This window comes from Phoenix dactylifera, chromosome 4 (genome assembly GCF_009389715.1).
Source record: "Phoenix dactylifera cultivar Barhee BC4 chromosome 4, palm_55x_up_171113_PBpolish2nd_filt_p, whole genome shotgun sequence".
NCBI lineage: Eukaryota > Viridiplantae > Streptophyta > Magnoliopsida > Arecales > Arecaceae > Phoenix > Phoenix dactylifera.
Window position 1 is genome coordinate 16,554,122 of NC_052395.1, and position 22,865 is coordinate 16,576,986.

The 22,865-nt window shown below is 41.4% G+C and overlaps 3 protein-coding genes across 4 annotated transcripts; all 3 read left to right on the forward strand.

Annotated features, from left to right (window-relative positions):
- Positions 1–1,879: 1,879 nt before the first annotated feature.
- LOC103723478 (ABC transporter G family member 14-like) lies at positions 1,880–2,748 on the forward strand. The gene has a single exon (XM_017846735.3). It carries the CDS (start codon positions 1,909–1,911, stop codon positions 2,248–2,250), a length of 342 nt encoding a protein of 113 aa, XP_017702224.1. The 5' UTR covers positions 1,880–1,908; the 3' UTR covers positions 2,251–2,748.
- On the forward strand, positions 1,902–13,044 carry LOC103723479 (protein CUP-SHAPED COTYLEDON 1-like). 2 transcript variants are annotated; one of them, XM_039125676.1, is made up of 5 exons: positions 1,902–2,972; positions 8,805–9,079; positions 9,268–9,520; positions 10,939–11,213; positions 12,011–13,044. In XM_039125676.1, exons 1-5 carry the CDS (start codon positions 2,804–2,806, stop codon positions 12,770–12,772), a joined length of 1,734 nt encoding a protein of 577 aa, XP_038981604.1. In that variant the 5' UTR covers positions 1,902–2,803; the 3' UTR covers positions 12,773–13,044. The 2 variants fall into 2 exon arrangements, with proteins under 2 accessions (XP_038981604.1, XP_038981605.1); XM_039125677.1 differs by having other exon boundaries at positions 8,988–9,079.
- LOC120110520 lies at positions 4,887–5,755 on the forward strand. Its single transcript, XM_039125678.1, has 3 exons — positions 4,887–5,110; positions 5,212–5,340; positions 5,432–5,755. Exons 1-3 carry the CDS (start codon positions 4,986–4,988, stop codon positions 5,505–5,507), a joined length of 330 nt encoding a protein of 109 aa, XP_038981606.1. The 5' UTR covers positions 4,887–4,985; the 3' UTR covers positions 5,508–5,755.
- Positions 13,045–22,865: the final 9,821 nt, after the last annotated feature.

Sequence of the window (22,865 nt, forward strand, 5' to 3'; positions counted from 1 at the left end):
TGAGAATTAGATCTGAACGGCTTTCTTCGGAAACATTCAAAAAGTTGCAATCCCGTAGTGCGGGACCGTTCAAAATCCTAAAGAAAATCAGTTCGAATGCTTATGTTGTAGATTTTTCTGAAGCCTATGGGATTAGTGCGACATTTAATATTGAAGATTTAGTCCCATACAAAATATCCACATTCATTTCTTCTGACCCTTTTGTTGCTACACCTGCCTTTGTTGATCACCTTGACCCATCAACTGCTATTGAGCCTCCACCTCCCAAATTTCATGCACGCAGAGAACAAATAGAACATATATTGGATGAGCAGGTTATTTCAACCAGGAACGGTGGTTACCAACGTTACCTTGTTCGGTGGAAAGGTCGACCAAAGTCTGATGTGATGTGGATTTTCAGAGCACAGTTGCAGCGCCTTGACCCCGATCTTCTGGAGCAGTACGACAGCCGGCCAGACCTGTACTCGACGGGGTCGAGTTTTTCTCACCCGGGAGGAGTTGATGGGGACATCAGAGCCCTTCATCCAGATGATCCTGAGCCCCCAGATTGAGTCAGACCCGTTTATTTGCATATTTATTTTATTTATTTTATTTCTGGGTTCATTTGCATTTTAGGGCTTATTTGTGTTATTTGTGGGCTTATTAGGAGTTATTTTTGTGTAAGAGGATTTTATGTTAACTGTGTTTATTTGGCCCTATATATAGGGGACTATTTTCATGATTAGGGTTTTAATGAATGAAGAATTAAGCATTTTCTTTTTCCCACATTTTCCTCTCTTCTCTTCCTCCTTCCTTCTCCTTCTTCTCTTCTTCTTCTTCCTTCTCTTCTCTTACTTTCTACCACCGCAATCATTCTTCCCGGATCTGGTTCGGCATCAGCCAGCCAACCCATATAGATGCTGCCCATACCCTATCATATAACTATATCCAAATCTATTTTTTAATTTATTTATAGTCTACATGAAATATATAATTAATCACAATTTAATAGTTTCGTACAAAGCTAGACTAAGTAACACCATAATTCTTGTAACATCACATCAACACATAATACATATAACAATAATAAAATATCCACAATTATATAAGATACATTTATATAAAAAACTTTCATAATCATGTAATCGATTGTGACGAGGGATTCTTACCTTTATCAATGACAGGCTCAAACACTGGGTACACCAATTCTTTTCTCGATCTACGAACTCGAGGGCAAAATGGTCCGTGTGACACCTTTTTGCTCAGATGATAGCTCACCTACAGAGCCAATTTTTTATCATCAGAATAATCATAACCATCTATGGATTATGGTAGATGATTATAACAAGACAAAGCCAAAAATCTGAGGCCTCTTCTACGATCGTATGATACTAACCTGAAACCCTCTTGCGGCGGCATAATACTAATCAAGAACCCTCCCGCGACCGCATAATCCGGCCTAGAACCTTCTTAGGGCCGTATAATGCCAATCCAAAGATAGGGTTGTTATTTATTTATTTATTTATTTAAAAAAGCTGGCCATGCTTGCATTGTTGACAGATCCATCTTTTGCTTTCATATTTTACCATCAAATCTTTTATGTGACTCTGTCATGGGCCCTGCCACACCAGGCATGCGCACGTGTGCGGGAAGCGAGCAACATAACATCACCGAGACAAAAGAAATTATAGCTGACATTGTATGGACCAAAATGGCCATGTATCATGCGGCCATCACGACATCTCCTTACATTCGGATAAAACCCCAACCGAAATCATCGGTAGAGAGGGTTTCGAGGTGGAGGGAGAGGGATAAGGGAAGACCACCCTGCTTACGGCCCTGGCTGCTCGCCTCGCCCGCCCCGGCCGTCTCCTCTCCGGTAGCGTCCGCTACAATGGCCGGCCCTTCTCCAACCCGCTCCGGCGCAATATGGGCTTCTCCATCCTCTACCCCCACCTCACCGTCTCCGAGACCCTCCTCTACACCGCCCTCCGCCTCCCGCACACCCTCTCCCGCCCCGAGAAGGCCGCCCAGGCCGAGGAGGTCATGGCCGAGCTCGGCCTCCTCGGCTGCCGCAACAGCATGACTGGCGGGGCCCTAATGCGCGGGATCACCGGCGGGGAGCGCAAGTGGGTCAGCATCGGCCAGGAGCTGCTCATCAACCACAGCATGCTGCTACTCGACGAGCCTACCTCCGGCCTCGACTCCACCATCGCCGGCCGGATCGTGACCAGCATCGCCGACCTCACCCGGGAGGGAGGACCGTGGTGATGACCATCCACCTGCCCTCCAGCCGGATCTTCTACATGTTCCACAATATCCTGCTGCTCTCCGACGGCCACACCGACTACTTCGGCAAGGGCTCCGATGCCATGAACTATTTCGCCAGCATCGGCTACATCTCCTCTCCGGCCGCCGCATTCCCGTTCCCGCCCGGTCGAACCGTCCGACCCCGAAGGCCGACTTCGATGGCGGAAGGAGAACCAAGCAATCGATTCGTCCCCAAATCGATTCGTCGCCAAATCGATTCGTCGCGTAACTCGCGTTCTCCCTCTCGCACGGGTGATGGGCGTAGGCCTCGGCGTGCTCGGTTCTGGGCTTTGAAATTGTGAGACGGGCCGCTCGCGTCTCAGGATTTCATCTCCGTAGACGGCCCGGGCCGGCCTCGCTCTTTGGAAATTTTCTTTATATTTTCCCAGGATGTTCGATTCCGAGTCTAACTCGGATTATCTGAAGACCTTTCTGAATTCGGCCAAGGAGAGAGAAAGACTGAGCGGAAAAAAGAAAAAAAAACAACGAACAGAAAAACACAGAGCGAGCAGAGATGGAGGAAGATGAAGGCATTGGACACCTTGCGCCCGGCTACCGCTTCAGGCCTTTTCCCGAGGAGCTGGTGGAATTCTACCTTCGGCCCAGATTGTTGAACCAACCCCTACCATGCCAGGCTATCAAAGAGTTGAACCTCTACGATTTCCACCCCAGGGATATCTTAGGTTCGTTCTGCGCCTTCTCTTCTTAAAGTTTCCTTTTAAAAACATAGTTAGAGTTACCATTATAGTTCATTATCCTTGCCTAGAATCTTAATAAACTAGTTTGGTCTAAATTTGTTTCTTAACTCTATCTAAAGCTAGCATGTAGAACAGAAAACGATGTGCTTTATTTTTTAAAAAAAATTCAGTTCCTGAAAGCAATGGATCGTTTTTCTTTTGAAACAGATACTTGTTTCTTTCTGTGTTGAATTTTTGAAACTTTACTTCTAAATCGTAGTTTGGCTGAGTAATAATTTCACCTTTGCTGCGAAGGACCGTGATGATTTGAACACGACGATGAAAGATTTTTTTTTTTTTTTCAATAACACTACAACAGTTTCTTCTAGCTGTGTTGTAGAAGGGAAAAAAAAAAATACACATACAACGTAAAATATACCACTGTACCACTTGTTGACTTTAAATTGCATATGTTTTTCTTTGTGTTTTTTCCAACCCAAACTCTGGAGGCAGGCAAGAATGGGCAATCTAGTTTGAATGTATGACCTTATTGTTTTAAAGACAGCAGAGATCTCTGTCTATATTATTTTTGTCCCGTGCTCACTAGGAACAGAAAATTCTCCCACAAAAAGCTCTTGTTGCACAGTCTTGATCAGTTGGCAACCCAATTAGCTATTTGGTTAGCTTCTTTTCTTTCCTTTTTTTTCCGTAGAAATTTGGTTAGCTTCTTTATGCTCATGCTCGTGTACATATGCGAGGAAGCTATGGAATTGGCATGAAATGTAGCAAACAACTGATACTCCACTAGTGTAAAATATTACTTATAGACACTTCTTTTATGCCCCAAAATATATACTTGTTGCATATATTTATTTGTGTTTGACAAGATTCAAGCGGAATTATATTTAATTTCATGGGCTGCAACATATTATTCTGAGTCGTGTTAAGTCAGGACCAGCATATTTGGATTATGCCCAGTTATGACTCAATCAAAGATTTGTGGTGTTTAATGACCTGCATCCAACTCCACGAAGTCCACAATCCAAATCTCCTAAAGACTTCCATTCATCTGATCTACTCAAATATCTTAAAAGAGACGCTGCCCATGTCGGATCAGGTTCTTGTCGAATCCAGGTCTACCATGTTTTATTTGCAGAGATAAATTCAAAGAAAAGCAAATTTATTGGTCATTATCTAATAACAAAAAATTCCTTTCAATTTTATTGTTACATACTGTTGCTGGTGGTCCAAACCGAGAATGATTGGCACAGCGGTGTGAACGGGGTTCCGTTTGGGTTGCCTTGGTTGGTGTTGATTGCGCTCCACCTTCCACCGGGAAACCTGCAAGCAAGCCTCGCACCACCACTAGGGTAGTGGGGGCCCTCCGACGATCAAGTCAGAGGAGATTGGAGGAGAAGGAGAGATAATAGTAGCAAGTAGGAGAATGCTCTGGAAGTTCTTGCTTACCCCCCCCTTCTTCCCCCAGCCGCATATATACCAGGCTGGGGGGTCTTTCAGGGGGGTTCGTCATCGTGGGGCACGATGGAGCTGCCACTGACACGGCCGTTACAGGGCGTCGTGGGGCAGCGCTGGGTACGGACATGACAGGGCGTAGTGGAGCTCCGCCTTGTACGGCCGTTACAGGGGATCGTGGAGCAGCGCCAGATACAACCGTTGCAGGGAGTAGTGGAGCAGGAGGCTGCGGCGTGCCTCTGGGGAATAGCCTGTCGTTGTCGAGAGATGTCCGACTCGGGGTCGGGCTGCGGAGACGAAGATGTCCGACTCGGGGTCGGATTGCTGGATCAAGGGGCAGCCGACTCGGGGTCGGGCTGCGGAGCCGAAGATGTCCGACTCGGGGTCGGATTGCTGGATCAAGGGGCAGCCGACTCGGGGTCGGGCTGCGGAGCCGAAGATGTCCGACTCGGGGTCGGATTGCTGGATCAAGGGGCTGCCGTAGTCTTCCTGGGTGCGCGCGCCGGTCACGTGGGGCATGGTGCAGTGCAAAATCATGAGGATATAATGAATGAGGATCAGATGAATGATGAACTTGGGATTGATCCACGACAAAGCAATGGCCGAGAACCAACCCTTAAAGCCCCTGTTGATGCAAATGGAAAAGTGATTGTTAGGTGCACAAGAGGAATGTATGAAAATATCACTTTCTTATATCACTAATTTGAATTTATGTGTTTGTTGCATTTAAAGTATTTAATTTATTTTCTAATGAATATTTTTTAAATTGCAGGTTTCTTGATTATGAGGTCAGTCACAAAGCTGTTGCTATCATGCGCCAATTTTTCAATGGTCCGTGGTTGTCATGGAGGGAGGTCCCTACACATGCTAAAGTTGGAATGTGGAACAAATTTGAGATGATGTAATTAAGTTATATTTCTTATCATTAACTTTTGCCCTTGTTACACATGCCAATTAATAAGTCTGATTACTTGCGACCTTTTTTTTGTTAGGAGATACACACAATTCTTCCAGGACAATTGCATCATGTGCATCAAGTTTGGGACAAGCATTGTCAGCGACGGTTGACAACCTCATTAGGGAGGGTCAGAAGCCAAAAGCTTTTGGAAGCAAAAGGAGATTTAAATAAAGCCCGTGATAAACCCCCTAATTGGATCTCTAGAGAAAATTGGAATAAGCTAATTGATATTTGGATCTCCCCAAAATGGAAGAAGAAATCAGAAGCCAACAAAAATAATAGAAACACCATGAAGAATGGTAGCATCTCTAAACACTGTGGAGGATCAATCGCATTTGTCAATCATGACGAACGACTGGTACATATCTTTATTCAATTAGATTTCTATAATAATTTTTATATTATTGTTCAATCATCTTAAATTAGCCCATTATATGTTAATGATTTTTTTCTTTTCTCTTTTGTAGAAATTAAAGTTAGGTAGGGAGCCAACAATAGTTGAATCTTTTAATCGGACGCATAAGACAAAGCAAGGCATGGGAGGATATGTAGATAAGAGAAGTGAAGCTGTCATGGTAAGTATAATTTTTTTATGATTCATAAATATTATTGAGCTTGCTCATGTTTATCTCTTGTTTGATCCACCATAATGTTTTTCTCTTCTTTTAAATCAACTGGCAGGCAAAGTATTCAGCTGAATACTCCAAAAAATATGGTGATGCCTCCACCTCAGATGCTCCTCCACGTGATTATGACTTGTGGTTTGAGGCAACTGGTGTCCCAACTCATGGCCATGTCTATGGCTTTAGTCCCCTAGAGGATCTCACTGGAATTATTGGGCAATCATCATCCTCTTCCACCTCTACAAGTCAAGCTCCAGAGCTGTACACTCATGAAGACCTTCTACGTATTCTTGAGCAGGAAAAGAAAAAATGGCAAGAGGAGGTTCTTCAAAAGATGAGAGAAGAGATTGGCTTTGGAACAAGGCATGCAGATCGGGGGTGTAATGGTGATTCTGGTTCTACTGATCATGCTTCATTATGATTGTTTTTGCCTTAGATGATAGGTCCTTGCATTCTTAGGAGGAATGAAATCTCTGTTGATCTTTATGACATATTTTTAGACTTTGATTTTGATGGATTCAGGACATGTTGATGCCAATTTTGAATGATATTTAAAATGACTTTTGCGTAATGTTGAATGCCTTTGCTATTAATGATATTATTATTATTATTATTATGAGCCAATCAATGTACCAAATGTACCAGGTTATTAGATTGTGATCGGTGACCAAATTTTGGTTACTAAATTGTTTACCAAGTATTGTGACGAGCAGTCATAAACTTAGTGACAGGATTTTGGTTAATAAAAATTGATTTTGCTCAGCGCGTTTGTAACCAATTAGTGACGGTAAACTTATCACTAGGTCAGTGACGGGATTAATGACAAATGTAGTGACAAAATGTGTGACCATGTCTGTGACGACTAAATCTGTCACTAAAGGTTGTGACAGATCAGTGACCAAACTTGTGACCGCATTCTGTGACAAAATCAGTGACCAAGTTACCTTCGTCACTAACTCCGCAACTAGATAGTGACGGAAAATACATAATTTCTTAAATTTTTAATTCTTGAATTTGTAACGGCTTAGTGACGGCGGTTCTGTCACGGGAGTTAGTGACGGGAATCTCCGCCGTCACTGATAATTTAGTGACGCGTGTTTTTGTAACCAAATCAGTGACGGGAGCTCCGGTCACCAATTCCATATTAGTAACCGGAAACACGGTATAGTGACGGGAATCTCCGTCACTATACGCGTGTTTTCTGGTAGTGTAAGTTCCCCCGTAACACATACTATGGTCAGGTAATATATACAAACCAAATTAGTCATATTACAAGTGTATGCCAAGCAATAATTAAATCAAAACACAGTTTTTATAACATAATCCTCACTAATATAAGTGTACAGCTTTTTAGCTTTATCTAATATAAAAAATTATATATAATCAAAACCATGTTTTTGAGTGACCTTATTTTGGTGTATTTCATACACACAAAGTGTCTGATGGAAATACCAGTCTGAGAGTGTTGACAGTCCTGAAAATACTGTACAAAGATCGTAGCAGCATTTCTCGACATGCCAACAGATACACACACACACACACACGTCTGAAAGCAATCAAGGATCCATAGCGGCTAAAATATAAAATTTCTTAAACTGATGAACATGAAAAAAAAAAATTGAAATGAAGGGGGAGGAGAAAAATGCGAGGAGAGAGAGGGGCAAATAAAAGTGATATTAGTGGGTGCACAGAATGATAATGCGGTATATACTTAATGCCTTATCAGTTCAAAACAAATTGACCTGTCATTATCAATGAAGTCCTCATAATTATCCTGGGGGTTGAATTTTTCAGTTATGCATCTCATGTCAGTATTTTAGGCCCGATACCAAGTCACCGAAGCAGCAGATTTATTGGATTATTAAGTCCAGAACTTCATTATAGTGATAGGTGATATTCCTTGGTTATTTGCTTTTCAGTGATTTTGTTAGTTAAATGCATGGCTTCTTAAAGACTCGAAACTCTTTACTTATGCAAACAAAATATTACTGCAATCTTATGTGAATGTTGCTCATCAGTTGCTTATATGTAAGCTGTTATATACAATCATCATAATATCACTTTTTTAATAAGAAGAATTAAGCCATGAGAATTTGGTGCAAATCAATTTAGAACTATAAATTGTACGAGTACCTTTTAAGATACAGTTCTGGAATTCCTGTCCGTTTATTTGAACGAGTCAATTGCACTTGTCGCCTTAATTTGAAAAACTACATTCTCGGTTAGGAGAAAAAAAAAACAAGGGAAGTCTTGAAACTTTGACATTATGGTTAATGGTCATTTGCTTAATGTACTTCTTTTGATATTTTAAAAAAAATAAAAAGAAAATATATTCGAGCAAATAATAATTTTGGAGGAAGGACTTAAATTTTTTATTATGTTTAAGGGATGGGAGAGAACCTTAATATGGCATCCACTCGACTGCATCTCAGAATTCATGTATATTTGTTGGAGAGTTAGTATAGATGTGAGACTCTAGTTAGAGTAAATTACAACTGTCATGCAGCTCAACATGTCACACAGTTAGAATAGATTTTATAATATAATTTCTTCATAAATAAAATAACTTTAAAAAATTATAAGATCTAGCATACATAACTATAATTTGGCCAAAAAAGTGAAGAAAGACCGTCCTACGGTTTCTTTCCCACCTAGGTAAATAAAAATATTCATCATATATAGTGAATTGCAAAACTAGCTATTTTGAATGATTCTATCTACCACTTCTATTGCATGTTGGAGGTATTGCTTTTAACTGCAGCAAGAATTATGTGTTTTTCATAGGCAATACACCTGCCGGTAAGCATCTGTATTTCTTCACTCCAAGAAAAATGAAATATCCCAATGGAACAAGGCCTGCTCGCGGAACAAACAGGGGATATTGGAAGGCCTCGGGAAAAGATAAGATCATCAGAGATAAAGACTCAAAGGAGATTGTTCGCAGGAAGTCTCTTGTCTTCCATGAAGGGCACCAAGGTAATGGAACAAGAACAAGATGGCTGATGCAAGAGTACACTATTAAGGAATTCTGGTTTACTACCGATCAAAACAAGAATGAGGTAAACCCCGATAAAATGCATAATCCGTAGCTAGTTTCCGCTCCGACAAATTTTTGCCCGCATTAGCTACCACCTATATATATGGCTACATGTAGCCCTTCATCTCTAGGATGGATTGAACCATCAAATTACGTGCTTTCATACCATTTCTGACATTATATTTTATTTTTAATCTTCTTTTTCTGTAGCTTGGTGCTGTGGCTTTGTGTGCAATATACCTAAAGCCAACACCAAATCAGTCGAGGGATGGTGAGCTTCAAGTGGATGAACAGGAAGAGGAGGATGAAGGCATTGGAAACCTTGCGCCCGGCTACCACTTCTGGCCTTATCCCAAAGAGCTGGTGAAATTCTACCTTCGGCCCAAGCTGTTGAACCAACCCCTACCATGCCAGGCTGTCAAAGAGTTGAACCTCTATGATTTCCACCCCAGGGATATCTTAGGTTCGTTCTGCACCTTTTCTTCTTAAAGTTTTCTTTTAAAGAAATAGTTATAGCTATGATTATAATTAATTATTCTTGGCTGGAATCTTAATAAACTTGTTTGGTCTAAATTTGTTTCTTAACTCTATCTAAAGCATGGAGAACAAAAACCGAAAAAAAGATTTTTGTTTTTAAGTTCAATTTTTGAAAGCAATGGATCATTTTTCTTTTAAAACAGATACTTATTTCTTTCTGTGTTGAATTCTTGAAACTTTATTTCTAAATCGTATTTTGGCTGAGTAATAATTTACCCTTTGCTGCAAGGGACCGTGATGCTTTCAACACGACGATGAAAGAGTGTACAGAAAGAAACGGTTCAGAAGTTTTTTTTTTTTAATAACACTACAATAGTTTCTTCTACTTGTGTTGTACAAGGGAAAAAATCCACATACAACGTAAAATATTTTTCACAAAGAATTTTCTTTCTAAGAGGAATTTTTTATGTAGTCGATTTTTCCAAACTGTGTTTTTAAATTTTATTTTGGTTTGGAAAAGGGATATTATTTCGGGAAAAAAATTCCATATTATGTCATGCAATAGTTTGGTCATTAGCAAGTTCTTTCGCTTAAAAAATAAAGAAAGAAGAATACAAAGTAAAAAACTGATGCAATTATTTGCAATTATTTTTTATATATAAATATTATTGAACCATGATTTTTTTATATGGGACCATTGTGACCATCTTTTGGTATGTTGCAACATAAAATCTTATAATTGCCGTATAAGTATTTCTTACTATGTTTCACTGAGTTTATATGGCATGCTAGTTTTTTTCAAAATTAAAAAAATAAACCTAAACATTAGGTGGACGGCTTGAAAACACATGCGGTTTTAGGAGGAAAAAAACAAGAGAAGTTTTGAAAAGTTGACTAAATTTTGACTTTATGGTTAACAGTCATTTGCTCAACATCCTTTTCTATTTTTTAAAAAAATATATTTGAATAAATAATAATTCTAGAGGAAGGACTTAAGTGATGGCAGAGAACATTAATATCACATCAACTTGGCTGCACCTCAATATTGATGTTTATATATTAGGGAGTTAGAATAGACATGAGACTCTAGTTAGGGTAGATCACAACTGTCATGCAGCCCAATGTGTCGCACAATTAAAATAGAATAGATTTTATAATTTATCTTTTTCATAAATAAAATAATTTTAAAAAATTATAAGATCTAGCATACATAACTACAATTTGGCTAAAAAAGTGAAAAATGAATGTCCTACGGTTTCTTTCCCACCTAGCTAGGTAAATAAAAATATTCATTATATATAGTGAATTGCAAAGCTAGCTATTTTAAATGATTATATCTACCACTTTTATTGTATGCTGGAGGTATTGCTTTTAACTGCAACAAGAATTTTGTGTTTTTCATAGGCAATACACCTGCCGGTAAGCATCTGTATTTCTTCACTCCAAGAAAAATGAAATATCCTAATGGAACAAGGCCTGCTCGCGGAACAAATGGGGGATATTGGAAGGCCTCGGGAAAAGATCAGATCATCAGAGATAAAGATGCAAAAGAGATTGGTCGCAAGAAGTTTCTTGTCTTCCATGAAGGGCACCAAGGTAATGGAACAAGAACAAGATGGCTGATGCAAGAGTACACTATTAAGGAATTCTGGTTCTCTACCGACCAAAACAAAGATGAGGTAAATCTGTTGAAAGCCTTCATGCAACTCTTAATTTCTACAAAGATTAGATGGCATTTCATTAATATAATTTCATGATGAATCTACGTAGAGGGAATGCTAATGTTTATATTCATGCCCGTAGGGTCCATATAATTATGTTGACAAAATATTTCAATTCTAAGATCATGAACTAGTTTCTAGAAGAATCTGTCGAATAAATCTTTTTTCTTTGCTTTTATTGTGCTTCCAATGACCTGCATGGTCAAGATAACCATAATTCTGTACTTATCAAAATCAACAACATAGTATTTTAAACATCCTAGCTAGCTTCTTTAGTATGCAATTAGCTGATTTCTTTATGTTATGATAAATGGCCAGTATAAGCAATAAACTAATATGGCCACTAGATAAGTAGTATCTTTATGAGATAAGTTACAAGATAACTATATTGGTAGATGCTAAATCTGAAAAATCAAAAAGAGAAAAAAAAATCTGAAGACTCTAAAAGGAAAAGACTTGTACAGTGAAGAACGTATTCAAGAAAAATTCTCCAGCTTTCCCACTGATTAAAACATAAGTGTCAATTTGTTTTGGTGAAAACAAGTGTCAAATTTTTGAATGACATATAATCATCTTGGAGAAAGACTACATCAGTTGGCACCCGGACCTTTTCTTGGTTGAAATAAGCAATCTGCAGCAAATAGAGGACATATGCATCATCCATAGCTAGTTCTGCTCCGACAAAATTTTTGCCCGTATTTACTTTCGTACCATTTCTGACGCTAAATTTTATTTTTAATCTTCTTTTTCTGTAGCTTGGTGCTCTCGCTTTGTGTGAAATATACTTAAAGCCAACACCAAATCAGTCGAGGGATGGCGAGCTTCAAGTGGATGAACAGGAAGTGGAGGAAGAAGGATCACCATCTCATTCTTCGGATAACATTTTTGCTGATCGTCGAGTTGGGCCACGTCCACCTCCATGCAACAATAGCAAGGACGCCCCGGTCGCTTCTACGAGTGGGTGCCCATCAGCATTCGGCCCCATTACGGCGAGGCCCGGTCCCTCCATGCCATCCATGGGCTACAATAATCTCCAGTGCCACAACAATAACAACATGGCGTCAATTCTCCAATCCAGCCTCAGGCCGGGGGTCCCTCATGCTATGGGGGGTTATCGTAGCAGTCATCAGATCAGGCCATCACCTGCTCATCACCATCGACCTGGCCATGTTGGTTTCGACAACGCCGGTGGTCTTCTCCTGCCTGGGGCCTCGTACCTCCCTAATGGGAATAGGTTGCATACGATGTCTCCGGTGCAGCCTGACGTCTTGGTTCATGCATCCTACTGTCACTGTGTGGTGTCGGAGCCATCATCGTCGCAGTTTGAGAGTTCAGCTTTTTTATCCTTCGGAAACCAGCTGATGCCGTATGGAGAGTTTGGCATTGCAGCTGCTTCATCCTCTCAATATCAACTGCCGCCGCTGCAATTCGACTTTGAAGCTTACCTGCCCATGCCGTCAGACTTCCGAACATCTTCACAAACAACTCTGTGGCCACTACCGAGCCACTTGAGTTGATGGAGGAGAACGTCTAGATTTTCTGGTTCAGTAAAATATATTAGGAATCAAGTGTGTCTTCTTTTTCTATTATTTTTTTTTGGCTGGTCGAGTAGGAGAATCAAGGTTGAGTTTAGTTTTAGTTTTCTTACCAGTTCTCTATTAGTCTTGGTTGCTTGCTAGGCAGGATGGGTATCACTCATTCGCATGGAGCAGGAATCCGATTTTAGATTCTTATGAGGTCAGAATGTTCTTGAAATGAAGGAAATAATGGAGGGAATTCGTTTATTAAATTTGTCTTATGGGCGGGTAACCATCCATAACTTGTGTTCACGTCCATCGTGCCACCTCACCTTGCCTCGCTACTTAACGGTACCGCCATCCGCTTGTCTAGTTCTCTTTGAGAATCCTCTTCCAAAGACTTATTTTTAATCGAAGCTACTTAATAGAAGCTTTTAGTTGCTTTATGGCAAATTCAAACATTTCTCTTGGCTACTAAAATTAATGCTGTTGCTTCGAATGCAATGACCTGAATGCACAAACAAGCTTGGTTCTGTTTTATCCTGGCACTTAGGTGGACGTACTGAGCTGCGCACTTGCATCACTGCCGTCTGAATCAAACATGGTAATGTGTTTAATCTTAGTGATGATTTATGTTCTAAGCATGCTTAGCATTGATGGATGAAAGTACATGGTACATGCATGACTTATAAGTGAGAATCTTTAATTACATGGGCTGAGTATAGGTCTCAGTAATCAGCCTACAGTCCTGAATTCCCCCACCGCTATTTTTATTTCGAACTTTTTATTTGCATGAAACATCCATACCCTTTTCTTTTGGGAATTACAGGAAAATCTTAACTTCTGTACTACTGAGACAATATCTCTATATTCCTTAAATTTGCCAACATTAGTTCTATGTGCACAAGTCTTGGCTATACTAGTGATACTGTTATGACATAAAGTAGCTTTGATATTGTGAGTCTTATTTGGCACTATGAATTGCCAAGTGAGAAAGTAGAGCTGTAAGTAAATAGAGTCAAGTGAAGCTCTAGGCTGCTAAAATTAATGCAAAGAGATGGTATCAGCATTACTTTTAGTATTTCTAAAATTGCTTCATGGTAGATCCTTGTGAAATTCCTTAGAATCTTCATTATCTTATTCTTTGTTAGATCTTATTTCTGAAATTCCAAACTTAAAAGGCACCAATGTCTTATTTTTGTAAATTGTAAATTTAACACATCTCAACAGAAAACAGATGATGGTTATAAATTTGTCATAAAATTTATTTTTATAAATTTCTAAAGAGCTGGTTATTAAAACATGATCCAGATGATGGACCACATCTCAACGGGTTGATTAAAGCATAGATATTGCTGCATCATACAAATTCACATCTCAATAAACTTTTGAGCATGGAATTTAGCTAATCAAACACACACTATGATATAAAACATAACAAATATGATTTTTTTAAAAAAAATATTATTCATTATGGTGCTGGACCTCACCTCAAAGCTATGAAACAAGAGTGATGGGTAGTGGAGATTGGAGGATCGTCGATTGGCAGAGGCTAGCCATCGTCGTAGATCAAAGGGAAAGAACTCAAGAGGGAGAGGGGGGAAGAAAGAGAGAGAGTAGGGGCTGGGAGGGGGAGCTCGACAATAGCAGAGGCCAGGAGGAGGCCAACAGAAGAGCTATGGTCTCAGTATTAGAAAAAAAACTAACTAACTAATGACTCTGGAGCTTGAACTCCATGCTCAACCTTTTCAGAACTACGTATCTTGTGACTCTGGAAAAAAAAAGAGCAAAAGATGGATATAAGTTTTTCAGCCCAGTAAAAATTCTCCACACACACACACCAGCATGAACCAGGAGGACATCAATTAACAAATATAAACCTCATAGAAAATAGTAAGATTCACACATCAACAATTTAAAAATTGAATAATGCTTAATGGATCCAATGGTTACATTGACACATATATTAGCCCTGCTAGCATACAATTCAAGTTTAACCAAATAGCAATTCAATTACATAAATATCACCATAAATAGAAGTCTCGAGATATATATCACATATCACCATAACTCTATATAAGCACGTCACTTATTACCCAATCAGCAATTCTACTTAACAGTAATTCAGTGAGATTACTTATCATTAATTGGCTAACAGAGTTTGTATACTGTCAACATTATTGTTCCAACACTGGACTAGATCCACCCATACTCCAGCCCGTGGCAAGCCATACACACCATATTTCCATCCGTGGTGAACAACCAAAATATCACATCTTAACCCACAACTGATATTATACATGCCACATTTCCCATGTGCTGCCAAGTCCATATGCCCCTCCTTTTCCTAATCATACAATTATGCAAAAAAAAACAATTAAATTTTAATTAATCATAGTTTATCATACTAATTTGATTTCAGCATTGAATTAGTCACAACCATGATCTCGCCCATGGCGGGACAAGTACATATCATGCTTTCGCCCATGGTCGATAACCAAAATATCACATCTCAGTTCATGGCCGACACACCATATTTCACGCATGGCCGACTAGTCCAAATGCCTCCCTTTTTTCCACTTACGATTATGCAAAATTTAATTTAATTATGTAACGGCTATGATTAAATACAATTTGTTGTTTAGAGTTGACTTTACGACATTGGACTAGTTAAAGCTATATTTCAGCCCATGGTAGGCCAAACACAATATTGCACCTTAGCCCAAGATAGACCCTACACGTACACCATATTTCTTTCATGGCCAACCCATCTAGATGCTGCCCATATAATTATATTAAAATCTATTTTTTTAATTTATTTATAGTCTACATGAAATCTATAATTATCACGAATTAATAAGTTTTATACAAAGCTAGACTAAGTAACATCATAATCCTTGAAACATCACATCAGCACATAATACACATAACAATATGTATAAAATATCCACAATCATATAATATACATTTATATACAAAATTTTCATAATCATGTAAATGATTGTGTTGAGAGATTTTTACCTTTATCGATGATAGACTCAAACATCAGATATACCAATTTTTTTCTCGATCTACGAACTCGATGGCAAATGGTCTGCTCAACCTTCTTGCCCAAACGATAGCTCACCTACAGAGTCAGTTATTATCATCAGAATAATCATAATCATCCATGAATTATGGTAGATGATTATAACAACGTCAAGCTGGAAACTCGGGACCCCTCCTACGATCACATAATACTAACCCGGAACCCTCCTACGACCGCATAACGCCGACTTAGAATCCTCCTAAGGTTGTATAACGCTGATCTAAAACCCTCTTTGGGTTGCATAATGCCGACCTAAAACTCTCCTAGGGTAAGGGTCGGCTTGAATCCATAAGACAGCTCTGGATCCGCCATTGCTTCACTGAAACATATAGAGAGAGAAAGAGTAGAAGGAGAAAGAGGGACAATTAGGGGTGGCAATCGGGTCGGGTCAGGCATAAATAGGTCGGGTCAAATACAGGTCGGGTCAGAAAACTATAAATCTGAACCCGACCTGTTTATTAAACGGGTCAGGAATTACAAACCTGAATCTGACCTGTTTAATAAACAGGTCACCTGACCCGACCCGGCTGGCCCGTTTAAGGAAAGAGAGAGATGAATTAGGAATGGCCGAATGGGTATGGGAAATCGGAAATCACCGAATCAAGGAATGGGAGGGGAAGAGACGAGAGAGAGAGAGAGAGAGAGAGAGAGAGAGAGAGAGAGATGCGGCGAGGAGGGATTCGAGCGTGGGAGCGGAGGCGCCCGAGGATGGAGAGGGAACTGGTGGGGTTGGCCCGGCGTCCGACAGGAGGGGCTGCTCACGGCCGTGAATGGCGACGCTGGGGTCGGCGGCGGCAGCGGCGGCCTCCAGGAAGGGTGCGGTGCTGGGCCACCACCAGATCGCCATTTTGCGTTGCGTCGGTGACGATGAAAGGGGCGGACACGATGGGTGGAGGGGAAGGGGGAGGACGATGGTGGGGGGTGGGGAAGAGCCGGAACTAGAAGTCTAGAAGGTCCCCTTTTGGCAATAAAAAAAAAACTGGAGGTCCCTCTTACCGGAGTCGATGGGATCGTCGTTGCTGTCGTCGGACGAGGATTTATCCTCGTCGGAGTCGTCGGAGTTGCCGGCGAGGCCGCGGAGTTGTCGAAGAGATGGATCTCCATCGGCCATCGTAGAGCGGAGAATGCATCTAGGCCTCTAGGGTTCGATCCCCAATCCCCATCGCGGAGCGGAAAAGCCGAAAAGGAAATGCCGAGGGGAGGGAGGAGGCTGGAGTTTGGCTTGCGGGGGCGGAAGAGGAGGTCGGGGAGGCGGGAGGGGTCGTCGGCGCCGTCGGAGGGGTCGGAGGCGGCGGGCTTGAGGGTGGGGTTCAGGTTGAACTGAACCGAAAAAAAAAAGTGCAGCGGTGCCCAGGTGAACAGTAAACTTGGAGAGAAGGTTTTAAACGGATGACTGATGGGTCTTTGTGGGCTGTACCTATATATTAAACAGGTTATTAAACGGGTTATACAGGTTAAACGGGTTAGACATCTTAAACCTGTACCCGACCCAATTATTAAACAGGTTAAACGGGTCAACCTGTTTATGACCCGAACCCGTTTAAGCCAAACCCAAACCTGTTTATGACGGGTCGAACACGGGTCGGGTTGGCGGGTCGGGTCATATTTTGCCACCCCTAGGGACAATGAGAGAGGAAGAGATGAGAAAGAGAGAGAAAGCACGAGAGAGAACCCATGGTTTTCTTCTCAAAAGAGAGGTTGGGAATAGGTCTCTCTAGGGCCGACCACCCCCACCACGGCGGCTCTCAATTGTAGCGGCTCCGACCGGCTCCACCAATGATCATAATAGCAACACCATTCGTCACGGAGGTTAGCAACAGGGAGAAAATAAAGGAAAACCCCGACCTTAGATCGATTCAAAACTTAGAGAAAAATGGAATAGCCCATCTCACCCGGCGACGTCGCTGCCTCAGGTCATGGAGGTGGACGAGAACTCGATTATAGCTCCGGCAATAACCTCGGTCCCAAACAACAATGAATTGAAACTGAAACAAGGGAAGAAAAACCCAAAACAGAGGAACCTCTTATGGGTAAATCGGGCCATCAATGTGATCTTGGGGTCGGAAAAGAAAAGGAGAAGAGTTAGAGGTCAATACCTCAACTTCGGTGACCAATCAACGATAACACGACGAAGTTTTTCAGCTGAAATTGGAGGAAAACTTGATGCAATCGTGAGCGAATGATCGGGAATGAAAAGCAATGCCAAGAGGGAAGATGGAAGGGCCTTTTATAGGCCGAATCTTGGGCTCCGACGAATCCTAGACTCTGCATGCTCGAACAAGTCGGAGAAGAAAACGAACTCCTGGAAGGAGTCGGCTTCTTCCATCTAATGTGCGGGGCATGTGAGGCATAAATTTTTTTTTTTTGTTTTCCTTTATTTACTTTGAGATTTGTGCATGAAAGAAATTGGGCTTGTGTGGTTCTTTTGAGCCCATGTGACTTTTGTGCTGGTCAATGGACCGGCCCTCACAAAAGATATCAAACAATTACGCACAATAACTATATACAAAAGAAATGTGAACTAATGAGCAAAAATTAAGAGCAACCCATGTTCCCTCTATTTTTGAGGAGGCTCAGCGTGTACTGGCAAGTTATCAATCCGTTTTGATAATCCACAAGATCGTTTCTTATGTTTATAGAAGCAGCTGTCCCTGGAATCCACTTCATATTCAAATCACGATCTATAGACGTTCAACTGATCCCTCTGAACTCATGCGCTTGAATCTGCCGCTGTAGTCTGTACCTATAGGTACGAGAGCAACAACTCCCGACGCTAGACCGAGAGATCGGCAGACCATTCAGAAACTAGCCATGTAGTCCGTGGGCCTACGCTACGGGGAACTCGGCCAAATATCGACACCCGAAGGGCCCGGCACGCACAATCCTATCCTATCTGAGCCCGTCATTGCACTTCGGACAGCCGTCCGTAGCATCATAAGGAGCACCTCCCTTTCGAGGTACCAAAATGGTACGGTCTTTATTTGTGTTGTTGGTTGGTCTTTCTCAACGTGGTGTATAAGCACGAAAAAACATTCTTTACAAGATAAGGCCGTTCACATGAAAGAAAAGAAGAAAGGATTTCTTCTTTTTTTTTAATTTCCAAGCCGGGCATTATAAAAAAAAAAAGACGAGGGGCTTTTTTTTAGTAAGACCTAGGTATAGACAAAGAAAGCATTTTCTAGTTCTGACTCTAACGGAAAAGGATCGAGCTAATGCGGTGCAATCCGATGCATCTTTGTGCTATCTAAGCTAGACAGAAAGAGAAATGCTCAGTTTCAGTCCTTAGCAGCTTTATTTTGAGTCGGAATGAGGTTCAAATCTCAAACTCGGCTCTTGAATAGAAATGATAAGAATGACGAAAACAAAACTTGGTCGTTTCCAAAGTTGGTTTTATTTATTTATTTATTTATTTTTCTCTCTTCCGAAGAAAATCGACCATGCTTGCATTGTTGATGGGTCCACCTTTTGCTTTCATATTTTACCATCATATCTTCTATGCGACTTGATCATGGCTCCTGCTATAATATGCATGTGCTCGTGTGCAGGCAGCGAGCAAATAATATGACAGAGAAATTATAGCCGACACTGTATGCACCAACATGGCCATGCACCATGCCATCATGGTATCTCTTTTCTGTAGGCCAATCACCGAGACAAGCGTATGTTAAATGAAATCCACAGAAGAGATATGCGCTGATCGGCATGATGCATGGCCACGTTAGTGCACACGGTGTAAGGTATAATTTCTTCCATAGGTTACAGCCGACCATATTAGTTGGAAAATGGACCATAGATACAAGGTGAATACGCACCATCAGCATTAGCGCCCTTCACAACCAGCCAAACTTGTTTCCTTGTCTACGGATTTGTGATGCATGGGACTTGTTTAGAGGATCACGTGAGTTATATATATCTTCAACTGTAGGATGATTAATTTTATAGATCACAGACCTTTGAGACGGGGCTTTGGGCCGGGCTTCAAGCACCGGGCTCCGGCTGACTTGTTTTGCTTTGTTTTTTGTCTCTTTTTTTATTTTTTGGTACATGGGCTGCTCACACTGATCTAGCTTGAGCACAACCAGCTCCATCATTAGTAAGAAGGTTATACAAAAAAGAAGGATCCAGAAGAATTCTTCAGAATGATAGGCAGCAAATGAGGCGACCCAATCAGCAGCTTTGCTTGCCTCCCAAAATACATGTCTGACCTGGAAAGCACGACACTCCCGCAACATCCGTCGTGTATTCCCGAGAAGCGAGTGCTCTGCCTCCCCCTGCCCCTCCTCCCGTAAGCACTTAATCAACGAAGTTGAGTCCCCGTTTAGGATGATACACCCATCTTCTAACATATGTCTCGCATAGAAGAATCCCTCCTACGGGCTTAAAAAGTTTTACAAATTTGGATCGGATCGGATCGAGAGGGGGTGGGGGTCGTAGAATTGGAATCCAAAATTACCCGACCTAGGATTGGACCTAGGGCTGCAAATGGGTCGGGCCACGGGTGTAAGACCCGACCTTATCCGAATTTTAGGACCCGCGGAGCCGAGTCGGGTCCTAAATTTGGACTCGTTCTATTTTTCGGGTCGGATCGGGTCCACCCAATCTCGACCCGGACCCAGACCCAACCCAGCCCATTTTTTTGGGTCAGATTTTTTTTAGAGAATGTTGCATTGATGCTTGGGACCGACTTGTTGAATTTAGAGAATGTTGAGTTTGAACATGTGAATATAGCTTATCTAGTAAAATTTCTATTTTCTTTTCCAAAAATAATTAGGACAATAATTGCTTGATGTTATTTACTATTATATAGTAGAACTTTGAATATAAAAATACATAGACCTGGACCCAATCCGACTCGAATGATCCATCGGATCAAAACTTGTAGGCATGGACCCAACCCGACCCAATCCGATTTTCAACTGGGTAGGGTTTGGGTCCAAAATTAGGACCCGAACAAGAAACCAGGTCGGCTCAGGATCACTCAGGACCCAACCCATTTGTAGCCCTAGTTGGACCAGAATTTAAGAAACCCAAATCCGGCCCCAGAAATGGAATGGGTCTAATTTTAGAATCCAACTCAGCCCCACGGGCCTTTTAAAATGGGTCGGATCGAATTTAACCTGGTCGAGTTATCAATCCGACCCATTTGCATCCCTAGTGAATAACAAGACCATCTAGAAGTTTATAATACTGAGAGAATTCAAGTTAAACTAGAGTGTGCAAGGCCGGGGATGGATGGATGGACGGACGAACAACCAACCTACTGCTTTTTTCAAAAAAAATAAAACCCAACATATAATTCATACCAAATTCCTTCTTCTTTTGTTGATTTTGATTGGGGTTTTCTGTTCTACACGCTTTAGATAGAATTAAAAAAACAAATTTAGACCAAACTAGTTTATTAAGATTCTAGCCAAGGATAATTAACTATAGTGGTAACTCTAATTATGTTTTTATAAGGAAACTTTAAGAAGAGAAGGCGCAGAACGAACCTAAGATATCCCTGGGGTGAAAATCGTAGAGGTTCAACTCTTTGATAGCCTGGGCCGAAGGTAGAATTTCACCAGCTCCTCAGGATAAAACCTTAAGTGGTAGCCGGGCGCAACATTTCCAATGCCTTCCTCTTCTTCCATCACTACTCGCTCTATGCTTTTTTTTCTTTTCTTTTTTTTGAAACTTTTCTAGTTTTTTTTTCCTTCCGTTTCGTTGGGGTTTTTTTTTCCGCTCGCCCATATTTATAGCAGAAGTCTTTCTCTCTCCTTTGCCGAATTAAGACAGGTCTTCAGAGGTGGACTCAGAATCGAGCACACTGGGAAAATATAAGAAATTGCCGGAGGACGGGCCGTCTCACAGGTTCAAAGCCCAGAACCGAACAGGCCCAGGTCTAAGCCCGCCGCCCGTGTGAGAAAGACAGAGCGCGGCCGTTAGGACATCGGAGTTCGATTTGGGGACGAATCGATTGCTTGGTTCTCCTTCTGCCAATGAAGTTGGCCGGCGGGATCGGAAGGTTCGACTGGCCGGAAATGGGAAGGCGGCGGTCGGAGAGGAGGTGCGCGGTTCAAGGGCCCCGTATTGGGAGCGGGGTCACCGATCATGGCATCGAACTGGAGAGAAGGGGGATCTAGGCAGCGGCTGGCAACGAGACGGGTGGTCATGGGTCGGGGAGAGAGGTGACATCGGATTTCAGGGGAGTGGAAGGGGAGGGAGAGGGCAACCGTTTTTTCAGGGCGGCAGAGTTGGGCTGGGGTGAGGCGCCAAGAGAGAAGGAGGAGGATCGGCGGCGGCATCGGGGGCGGGTCGTAGAGGAGGAAATGAGAGGGAAATTGGAGTTCCCGAGTCCCTAATTAAATCTATTTATTTTTTTTAATTAAATTTCAAAAATAATAACAAGTATAATAATACGAGGGCTGAAAACATATGGGACATCAGTATATTCATATTCTCGCGAGCTTTTGTTTGGCAAATATGAACATGAAGGCAGATATTTATCCCAAATAAATATAATATAAATAAAAAACTAAAAATATAAATATAAATATGAATGTAGATCAAATAATTAAATTTTATAAATCTAAAACCAAAAACAAATTGAATTAATAGTATATTAATATAGTCATTTATTTTTTTAAAATATAATTATAAAATTAAATAGAGTCGGCAAATAAAATCAATTATTATGTACTTATATCTATATTTATTTTTTTAATAGATACGAATATGAATATTAGTTGGATGCTTAAATTTGTAACTGTTACGGGGGAACTCAGCCACCATGCCCCACGTGACCGACACGCGTGCCCAAGAAGACTACAGCTGCCCCTTGATCCAGTAACCCGACCCCGAGTCGGATATCTTCGGCTTCGCAGCCCGACCCCGAGTCGGCTGCCCCTTGATCCAGCAATCCGATCCCGAGTCGGCAACCTCTCGACAACGACAGGCTGTTCCCCTGAAGCACGCCACGACCCTCTGTCCCTGCAACGGTCGTATCCGGCGCTGCTCACGATCTCC

What these genes read in the sequence shown, in the direction of transcription:
- LOC103723478 (XM_017846735.3), top strand. Translation starts at nt 1,909, where the DNA reads ATGGGCTTCTCCATCCTCTACCCCCACCTCACCGTCTCCGAGACCCTC.
- LOC103723479 (XM_039125676.1), top strand. Translation starts at nt 2,804, where the DNA reads ATGGAGGAAGATGAAGGCATTGGACACCTTGCGCCCGGCTACCGCTTC. An exon ending in CCGATCAAAACAAGAATGAG is followed by an intron (nt 9,080 to 9,267) that starts GTAAACCCCGAT and finishes CTTTTTCTGTAG; the next exon opens with CTTGGTGCTGTGGCTTTGTG. An exon ending in CCGACCAAAACAAAGATGAG is followed by an intron (nt 11,214 to 12,010) that starts GTAAATCTGTTG and finishes CTTTTTCTGTAG; the next exon opens with CTTGGTGCTCTCGCTTTGTG.
- LOC120110520 (XM_039125678.1), top strand. Translation starts at nt 4,986, where the DNA reads ATGAATGAGGATCAGATGAATGATGAACTTGGGATTGATCCACGACAA. An exon ending in GTTAGGTGCACAAGAGGAAT is followed by an intron (nt 5,111 to 5,211) that starts GTATGAAAATAT and finishes TTTAAATTGCAG; the next exon opens with GTTTCTTGATTATGAGGTCA. An exon ending in TGGAACAAATTTGAGATGAT is followed by an intron (nt 5,341 to 5,431) that starts GTAATTAAGTTA and finishes TTTTTTTGTTAG; the next exon opens with GAGATACACACAATTCTTCC.